At 39.2% G+C, this 10,792-nt stretch overlaps 1 protein-coding gene across 1 annotated transcript in view; it reads right to left on the reverse strand.

The window, feature by feature from the left end:
- Window positions 1–10,792, reverse strand: part of F13A1 (coagulation factor XIII A chain) — a 160,983-nt gene that overhangs the window by 139,623 nt on the left and 10,568 nt on the right. Inside the window, exon 3 of the mRNA XM_017884150.1 lies at window positions 4,516–4,704. Within this exon, the coding sequence (XP_017739639.1) occupies window positions 4,516–4,704 (189 nt within the window). The remainder of the gene's footprint in view (window positions 1–4,515; window positions 4,705–10,792) is intronic.

Genomic DNA, 10,792 nt, shown 5'->3' on the forward strand with positions numbered 1-10,792 from the left:
AAAAAAAAAAAAAAAAAAAAAAAAAAAAAAAGATAAATCCTCTACCGTGGGTCCTTCAAGGCCCTTGGAAGTGTGCTTAATTTCTACACTAAATAGTAGAGTGTGGAATTTTGTCATTTGCCTTGCTTGTATCTACAACACGTTGGACAATGGAAAATCTTCAAATGTGTGTGGCCTATAATAGAAAAATCTTCAAATATATGTGGCCTATACTGGCCCACACATACTAGAATATAGCTTAACTCTGAATGTACACATCATGGGCTCTGAAAGGTTTAGAATACATGTTGTTTAAAAATTGTAAAGATTTTATCTCAAAGTCAAATTAGCTATGCTTCCCCCCTCTTTTTTTTAAGGGAACAAAAGTAATAATATTTCTTATGTAAAAAAGAAAAGAGGACTTAAAATGTTCACTGTAGTAGATGCTGTGGTGTGCTGCCCGGACATTTCCCATTGTTGGGAGTGTTGGTGACTAACAATTCTCATTCATTTAGTTGCTTTCAGGGGTTGCCCTCAGCCATAGAGAACTAATTACACCAAGGCTACAACCCCAGTCAAGGTATAAAAGGTATAAAAGGCCCATACCCCTGGCTCAAGGCGAGACAACTCTGAAGATCCAACCCATAGCTAGAACTCACCTTGAGATCCATGGGGCCCCTGTCTGCACTGCGGTTCAACTCCTCCCTCTGCCCAACACTGATTCCTTCACTCCCTTGCAGATGTTGATCTTGAGACATCTCCCCAGTAAACTTTGTGTGCACAAGTCTTCTTCTCAGAGCTTGTTTCCTAGTAGCCCAATCTAAGACATTCATCTTACCAGTTTTTCTAAGACTTCCATTATCATAATTATTTTCTGAATGGCTTATGAGAATGTCTCAAACCTCAGACAAGTCCAGTTCAGAGCTGAAGCTTCCCTCTCCTCTTCTCCCCACCCTAAATACTTAACTTTAGAGATGGAGATAAAAATTCCCTCATAATTGCAGCAGAACTGTGGTTCAGAGTTTCAAATGCATATTTGTTGTCACGCACGGGATACAATATGTTGTTAGGCAGGCGATTTTGTCATGTGTGAACATCACAGAAACAAAGATGGTACAGCCCACTACACACCTAAGCTATACGACAGAGCCTATTGTTGTTAGGCTACAAACTTGTAGTGTGTTTTACTGTACTGAATACAGCACCGCAGGCAATTGCAACACAATGGTTAAGTACTTACATATAAACATAGAAACATTTATATGTAAACATAAAAACATAGAAAAAGTACAGGAAAATCCAGTATAAAATGTAAAAAATGGTACATCTGCATAGGACACTTACTATGAATGGAGCCTGCAGGACCGGAAGTCGCCCTGGGTGAGGGGTGAGTGAACGTGAAGGTAGGTCATTACTGCATGCTACTGCAGACTTTATAAACACTACAAACTTAGGCTCCACTACCTTTAAAAAAAATAAGTAATCACGCTATTATTATAACTATGACAGCACGAGGGGATAGGACTTTTTCAGCTCCATTATAATCTCTTAAGATCACCTATGCATGATCTGCCATTGACTGAAATGTTGCTACGTGGCACATAACTGTATGTGTTTTTGTTTTCTTCTACTGTGTCAGAGTTTCCAATCTTTAGTTAGGTCTGTTAAATTTCCTCAAAAAACTGTCTTGTTTTTTTTTACGTTAATACTCATTCCAACTGAAATTTATTACTGTATGTGGGATAAAAGATGAGGGTCAATTTTAAAATTTTCTTCCAGTTGGAGAGCCAGTTATTCCAGCATCATTTATTTAAAAACAAACAAGCAAACAAACAAAATCTCATATGCTTTTCTTCATGAAACCAACAATCGTATCAAGTCATATACTGAAATCCATTTCTGGATTCTCTATTGTGTCCTACTAAATATTTTTCATAGTATGTTCTGATAGCTGCTTCCAATATAAAATACTCTTATTGTTTGTTTGTATGATTTCCTTGGTTATCACCAGGTAATTATTATTTCAAATGAACTTCAAGATTATTTTATACAAGTCCAAAAAAACAAAACCAAAGCCAAAAACAACTCAAAACTCCGTTGGGATTCTAATTGGGAATGCATTAAATTTACACATTAATTTTGGGAGGCTTTTAAAAATTGACAATCATAATTGTATGTGTTTATGGGGTTTTGGGATGTGATGTTTTGATCAAAATATACATTGTGGATTGATTAATTCAAGCTAATTAACATATTGATTCCTTCACATGACATTTCTTTGTGGTGAGAATATTTAAAATCTACTTTTAGTAATTTGGAAATATACATTATTAACTATAATAATATAGCTATAGTTAATATAATGTATATATAGTATATATGTATATATAATTTATAAATATACATTATATATTATATATATAGTTATAGTTAATATAATAATATAGTTATAGTCCACAGTCACCATGCTGTGGAATAGATCACTAAAACTCATTCCTTCTATCTAACTGAAATTTTGTATTCTTTGACCAACACCTTGGGAGACTAAAAATGTGTAAGAAAGACTTCCCACTCAAGAACATGTTTGACTCTTCATTGGTATCTCATGTTTTTATTAAGATTTAATAGCTGGTTTATATAGGTTGTGTGTTCAGGTTTTTAGTCCTATATTTTATAGTTTTAGTCATGTGAAATTTTTTTTATGTCTATTTCTGGTGCTTAGTGGTGGAGAAAATAAAAGTTACTGACTTTTATATATTTATCTTCTATCTAGCCAACTTACAAAGTTTTATTAATACAGTGCTTTTTTCCCTTCATTCTGTTGGGTTTTCTATATACACAATCATAGTATTAGCAAATATATAGTTTTTCTTCTTAGTTTCCAGCATTTATAGCAGATATATCTCTTACATTGTTCATTTACTAAAACTTTTACAGCAATTCTTTTTAAAAAGGGAATGGTGATAACAGGCATTTCTTTCTAATTTCTGAGTATAATGAAATTTGTTAACTTTTTTCCACTTAGGATATCAAAAGTTGTTTTGATGTAAACAATCTTTATTATCATTGAGGTGTTTGGTTTTTTTTCCTAAATTTTCCCCTTAAACTCTTTTCTTAAACTGGATGCTGAATTTTATCATGTACTTTTCAGTGACTACTGATTCAATTGCCTAATTTTTTCCTTTAATTTGTGCATAGGATTATATGGGCAGATTTCCTATGTTGTGCCACCCTTGCTTCTCTGTGCGTGTATTTCCTTGATAATCTTATAAATTCCTGTAGAAATGTTTACCACAATGTGTCAAATGTTAATAGCTATAACTTAAGAAAAGGGTTCCATGATCAAACTAATTTAAGAAGCACCAGACCAAAGTTAAAAGGTCCTTCCCCAAACCTTTGAAGCTAATGTGCATTGTTAATTTTCAAGAGGAGATTAAAGGCTGGACGTGGTGTCTCATGCCTGTAATTCCAGCACTTTGAGAGGCTGAGGTGGGAGGATAACTTGAGGTCAGGAGTGGGAGACCAGCCTGGACAACATAGTGAAACTCCGCCTCTACCAAAATACATAAAATTAGCTGGGCGTGGTGGCGTGCACCTGTGGTTCCAGCTACTCTGGAGGCTGAGGCACCAGAATCACTTGAACCCAGGGGTGGAGGTTGCAGTGAGCTGAGATTGCACCACTGTTCCAGCCTGGGTAACAGAGCAAGACTCTGTGTCAAAAAAAAAAAAAAANTTAATTTTCAAGAGGAGATTAAAGGCTGGACGTGGTGTCTCATGCCTGTAATTCCAGCACTTTGAGAGGCTGAGGTGGGAGGATAACTTGAGGTCAGGAGTGGGAGACCAGCCTGGACAACATAGTGAAACTCCGCCTCTACCAAAAATACATAAAATTAGCTGGGCGTGGTGGCGTGCACCTGTGGTTCCAGCTACTCTGGAGGCTGAGGCACCAGAATCACTTGAACCCAGGGGTGGAGGTTGCAGTGAGCTGAGATTGCACCACTGTTCCAGCCTGGGTAACAGAGCAAGACTCTGTGTCAAAAAAAAAAAAAAAAAAAAAAAGGGGATTAAAGTACAAAGTGTTTAGTGAACTTTATTGGACTATCCACTTTTCATGGGCCATCCCATGGGACTAGATCAGAGCAGAACCAACTTTGGGAATGCACACATGGATTGTATGCTAAGATTTACAAACATTTTCAGCACATGAGACCAATTAAATCATGGAGATAAAAGTTACAACCATAGGACGCCAAAACCATTTGTTTAAGGAAGAATAATTTAGTTAAGCGACACTTTATACCAGTTTTACTTACTTTTATTTATATGAGATTTTCCCTTTGGGTGGGCCCACGTTATTAATCTTTGGCACTATACAGACCAGTCTTAGAGCGCAGGATGATTCAGGGGCTGGATGTCATTCCAGCTCCTGCCACTGTTGACATATGACACTAGGAAATCACACAACTGTGCCTGTACCTACCTCCCTCTACAATGCAACCCATGGTGTCAAGACTGGGGCTTGCACGTGGCACTCACCAATGACGTATTCCACCCTGAAGAGATCCCGTCTGGGGTCATATGGACGATTGAAGTCAATCTGAATGTAGAAAGACTGCCCTCTGCGGACAATCAGCTTGTTGTTTTCGTACTTGTCAGTGTGGTGGTCCACCTTGTTCGTGTCCCATCTCTCCTTGAATAGGTGAACGCTCGTGACGTTAAGAAACTCTATGAACAAGAAAAAAAATTGAAGAAAACAATCAACTAACTTTCATTTAAACACAAACTCAGAAACAAGATTTTTTTCCTGAAGAAGGCAGGTAGCAAGGTCTGCTGAATGAAACTCTGTAGGAGCGGGGGTAGGGGGAACACTGTCTCAAGAGGCAGCCTCTTGTGACGTTCTTGTTTTTGAAGTGAGCTTTTAAAAGCTGTCTCCACCTTTGATCTCATTTCAGTCCACAAGGCACTCACTGTGGGATAGATGGATGCCTGTCTGGGAGATCCAAATACAGAGAAGCTAGGGCCAGAGTTGAAGTCTTCAGGTTCTCAGTCTCACGCTGGTTTTCGTTATGTTAGGAGCTTCCCATCATGTCACTGCCTCACTCTGTGACTAACCAGGCAGAAGCAGGGAATAGCCACTTCAATTTTCTTATCTTTCCAAAGGAAGGAATCAAATCTGACAAAGCCTCAAGGGGACATTCGAAGGACAAAGTTAACCATTAATCCAAAATTCTCCTTTTACCTCAAGAAGGGTCAAATGCCCCCTCCCTCTGTAATTCTAAAAGTAGATCTCAGCCCTCAAATGCAGGAAAGAGAGGGAGCAGGTCTGGAGAAGGACACTAACATTTCCATGAGATAAATGTGATTGTTTTCAGTTACACAGAAACTATCCTCAGCTTTCCTTAGCTACTAACGGGCCAGTTCAAAAGTCAAAACCTGGACTGTCTGATGCCGACATTCACAGGTTTTTCTTTTGATTTGTGGCATCAGGAGTGTAAATGCCAGTCATATGTTTCTTAGTTGTCTAACTTTGTATGTGTGACTTAAATTCATTTCTTCATCATAGAATGGAGACACTAATATTAATTTCATAGCCTAACATGTTCCACATCTTACAGGACTGTGACAGGAGACGGCATGAGATGACACGTATGCAGGCATTTAGCAAAGGGTATTACACGTGAAAGTCAGCTCTCCTCCTGCCCTTTTCCCCTTCCCCTCTGTGAATGATCATGGATGAAAGAGGGAGTCATCCTAACTCCCTGTCCTCACTGTACTGTACAAGATCTAGTCTAGAGACTGGTTTCTGCAGGTGCATTTGGCCTTGTAAAGGGTTATTGGGGAGAAGGTGGGGTGGGAAGGCAGAAGGGTCAGCAGGGGTGCCCTGGCCTCTTGCCCTCTCCCTCCCTGCCCCTGCCTGATGCATGATTTGCCCTCATGGCTATAAGCACTGTGTGCACAGAAAACACAGCTGCTGAGCTTGTACCCATACTGGGGCATCTCCTGAAATACTCGAATGGCTTCCTTTACCTTCACACGTAAATCCTGTGCAGGATGCCCGGTCCCTTTGAACCCCATTGTGTTCCGTAGTCAAAACCAAGAAGTTGGGCTCTTTAAGATCCTCTTCGGTCCTAAAGTCCAGGAAGCCCTGAAACACTACTGAGCAATTCAAAGTTCAGGCAATCCTGAGTTTGAATCTCAGGTCTCAAAATTCCTTTGTGGAGGTACTTTACCTTTCAGAATCTGATTTTTCTTATTTTAAAATGAAGATACTAATACCCCAGAACGTCTATGAAGGCTCAATGAGATAACGATGCAATGGGTCTGGCCCTGTACCTGGCACATAGTGGGTCCTAGGCTTACTGTGGCTCACTGCCCCTACACTGTGACAACCATTTCACAGGGCATGGTGCTCCATGGGTTACTCTGACTGCAGCATTACAGCAAGTAGAAAGTGCAGGATGCAGTTTTATTTTTACCTCATCTCAGAACCCTGTTGTAGTACACGTTCCCCTGAAGGGCACTTTCTTTCCATTATGCTGTAAGCTAAAGATGTTTAATTCTCTAGACCTCTCTATTCCAAGCTGTTATTCTCCTGAGTTCTCTGGTCTTATTAAGGCCACAATCCCCACTGATAAACCAGCCCAAGAATGAGCTGGAGAAGCACAAATGTCCCTGTTGAAAAGGAGCCTAGCAGTCAACTCCTCTGGTCCTCTTTCTTAGCACAGCGTCTTTAAAAATATATTTTTTAAAATAGCTAAAAAACAAAGTCCTTAGAAATGGGTTTCATCAGTTCTCTACTTACCAGTACCAATGGAAGGAATATACTGATATTACATCCTTACGGAATCTCACAGAACAGCAATAGCATTTTCTCAGCCATCTGGTAAAACTACTATATCCTGTATGAAACATTTTCATGAGAGCCCTACTACTTGGGCTTCTAGCTTCCATTTGAACAAAGAACTCATTATTTCATAGGGCAAACAGTCCATTTTTAAACAACTCTAATTATTTGAAAACTTCTCAAGATAAACTGACATCTGCTTCCTTGTAATTTTTCTAACCACGGGTCCTCGTTCTGACTTCTGGATAAATATAGAATAAGTCCTCTTATTCATTTTATCTGGCACTCTCTAGGTATTTAAAGACTGCTCATAGGGTTTTTTTTTCCTGAGTAAAACATTCTTCATTTATTTAACTGTTTGTTTGTTTGTTTGAGACAGAGTCTTGCTCCATTGCCCAGACTGCAGTGCAGTGGCACGATCTCAGCTCACTGCAACCTCCACCTCCTGGGTTCAAGCAGTTCTCCCTGCCTCATCCTCCTGAGTAGCTGGGACTGCAGGCACTCGCCACCATGCCCCACTAATTTTTGTATTTTTTTTTAATTTGGTAGAGACGGGGTTTCACCATGTTGGCCAGGCTGGTCTTGAACTTCTGACCTCAGATGATCCGCCCACTCGGCCTCCCAAAGTGTTGGGATTACAAGCATGAGCCATCGCACCCAGACTATTTAACTGTTTTTAAGAAGTTATTTCTAGAACTTTTATCCAACACTCTGTTTGGGAATAGTTTCCATTTTGTCAATTTCTCTTTTGAAGTGTTGTTTTCTGGAATTAAGTACATTACTCTAGTTGTGGTTTTTCTGTAAAAAAAAAAAAAAAAAATGAGACCATTACATCTTTTAAAATAGTGTATTTCTATTATTTCAGCTCAAGATATTATTAGTGTCTCAGATACTCTTAACTCACTATTGATTTATATTATGCATCTGATAAAGCAAAACTCGTAAAACACATTCTTTTTTTTTTTTTTTTTGAGACAGAGTCCTGCTCTGTTGCTCAGGCTGGAGTTCAGTGGTGCCGTTTCGGCTCACTGCAACTTCTGCCTCCTGGGTTCAAGCAATTCTCGTGTTTCAGCCTCTCAAGTTGCTGAGACTGCAGGCTCACACCACCACGCCTGGCTAATTTTTTTTTTTTTTTTTTAGTAGAGATGGGGTTTCACCATATTGGTCAGGCTGGTCTCGAACTCCTGACCTCAGGTAATCTACCTGCCTCAGCCTCCCTTAAAACACATTCTAATGTTATTTCTAGCAACAGTGGATCAAAATTCAGTTGAGGCCCCTACAAGTCCCCCACTCATGCTGCTATTTGGCTATGTTTATTTGTGCAATCGTTTTCTTCTGTTTAGGTCGATGTTAAGACTTTGCATGTGTTAAATTTCTTATTGAGTTTGGTTCACTGTCCCATGCTCTTAAGATAATTTTAACCCCTAAGTATGCATTTAATACATTTAATATTCTCCCTAGCTTCTTGTCATATGGGAATGTTATAAGTGTGCTATTTTATGTTGCCACTCAAGACATGGGTATAAATGTTGATTAGGTAACTGTCTAATAACTACTAGCTAAGTAAACGCACAGCAGTAGGTGCTAAAAGGTGGACAGATAATCATGACACAGTGTCAGACATCTCTGACAAAGGAAGTAAAGAGTACTGAGGGGAGTATCAGGGAGGAGCTCCTAACCCACATTTACGGGGTAGAAAATAAGGAAGTTCTCTAAAGAAAGTGAGACATAAACAGTGGTCAAAAGAGGGGTCAGTTGTCCGTGTGGAAAGGGAGATGGAGAGGAATGCTTCAGGCGGAGAAAGAAGGATACCTGAAGACCGAGGCAAGAGAGTACGTAGTTGCTTAAAAAATTGAAAGATGATAGTTGGCTGAAATGGACTAGTGGGAGCCACGGTGGAAGAGTAAGGAGAAGCCTGCTCGTCACGCGAGCCTTGGAGACCATGTGAAGGAGTTTAATTGCATGGTGGATCCAAAGAACAATCTGAAACAGCAAACTGACATGATTAGATTTATATATATATTTAAACTGCTTCTGGTGGCAGAGTAGAAAAGGGGTTGGAAGGGGCAATGCTGGAAAGTGAACCCAGTTAAGAAGCTGTTGCCATGTTCTGGGTGAGGGGCCATTTGAGTTTAGCCTGCATGTAGAGGTTCAAGGCACTGCTCCTCTGGTACTCCTGGATTTGCCTTCTCTATTCGTACCCTCCCTCCCTGCATGATAATGTGCCCCTGAAGTGAGTCCTGCCTTGGCTTCCCAAGCAGCTCTACCTACAAGGCAAACTAAAGCTGGGGAGGGAGAAATCTTCAAGCATTTCTTTGGTATCATTGGTAACGTCTCATCCATCCTAGTTCTCATTGCAAATGAAAACCTGGCTTTCCAGCTTTACATTCTAGCCTAGTGTACCTGGTTCATGTCTAGTGAGACTGGTTAGTGCTAGTTTTATGAATATTGACAGGTATTGGAAGAATTAGAGCTCCATGGTTAACCAGTGTGGAAAATGCTGGCCTAACCAAAGCTGATCAGGATTCTTTACTGAAGCATTCATGTGAGATTTTAATATGCTGATGTACATCACAGATATCCTAGAGGGGCAATGGTTTCCAAACTTAAATGACTATGGAAACTTCTTTCTTTGGAGATCTGCATTTTTCAGAATATGTTTTTGGAAATGCTTCACTACTTACTAATTGTGCAGCCTCGGAAAAGTTATTTAATCTCTCTGAGCCTCAGTTTTCTTATCTTTAATATGGGAATGAAGTACCTGTCTTACAGAGTGGCTGACACCTAGTACATTCTTAATAAATGTTTGTTATTATTATTATTATTATCATTAAGAGAAGTAGAAGAGCATAGTAACAGCATAAACTGTGGAGCCAGGCTGCCTGAACCCAAATCCCAACTCTCACTTACTGTCTTTGTGACCTTGGCAAGTTATATAAATGTCCTGTGCCTCAGTTTTCTCATCTGCAAAATGAAGTTGGTGTGAGGATTCAATGAGAAAATGCACAGAGTGCTCTATCATAGGCCCTGGTACATGGTAAATGCTCAGAAATTGATGGCAACAATAATCATAATAGCACTGAGCATTTGGATGGGCCCTTAGGACCAATCATTAAGAAGTCAGGCACCTGAGAAGGCATGGTGGGAGGCTGGAATCTGAGCCATGGAAGTCACAAGGTCAAGAAGGTCCCTGGGAAGCTTTTTAGCAGTGGCCTTCCAACCTTCCCAGGGAACCATGCCCTTTTGCACTCCTTGTCTTCTGAGCAGACAGGCTTGCTTTGAATTTCCACAGGTAAATAGAAAGCTTATCTTCTCTTGATTCTCAGGAAACCTCTGTCTTTTTTTTTTTTTAAGTATTGTAATTAATTTCTTTGTATTATCTTTATATAGGTGATTTTTTAGCCATGGGATTGTAATCCCCTTGAAGACTGGACCATGTCTTAATTATCTTGCTATAGTGCCTGGGGCAATGGGCAAAAATGCCACAGCAGATGTGCCTCCTTTCATCTGAACACCTTTTACCTGAAAATTCAGAGCTTAGAGTTGATCATTTCAAAATAAATTATCTCATTTACTGTAGGATTAATCATCGGTGTCCTTTAAATGTCATTTACCACTTTATTCTCAAAATATGCTACCTTCAGGACATGTTTATATAGTCAAAGGTATGATGTTGGAATCTGTAACATAAGACCACTAGATCAGCAGTTTCATTTCCCATTGGAATAAAATACCGTCTTTCTAGCCTGCTTGTACTGTGTAACAAAGGCTGAGGAAAAGGGTGCTGATTAATGCCTTTGAGAATAGAAAACTTAAGTCAAAAAAAAAAGATAAAACCCCAACTCACAGATTTATAGTTTTTTCATAGTGAAAACAAATATATATATCACAAATATATATATTTCTTTATATATAATATATAAACATATTGTTTATATATTATATATAATATATTACATATGTTTATAT

The sequence above is a fragment of the Rhinopithecus bieti genome, unplaced genomic scaffold, assembly GCF_001698545.2.
Source record: "Rhinopithecus bieti isolate Rb0 unplaced genomic scaffold, ASM169854v2 scaffold_14232, whole genome shotgun sequence".
NCBI classification, from domain to species: Eukaryota; Metazoa; Chordata; class Mammalia; order Primates; family Cercopithecidae; genus Rhinopithecus; species Rhinopithecus bieti.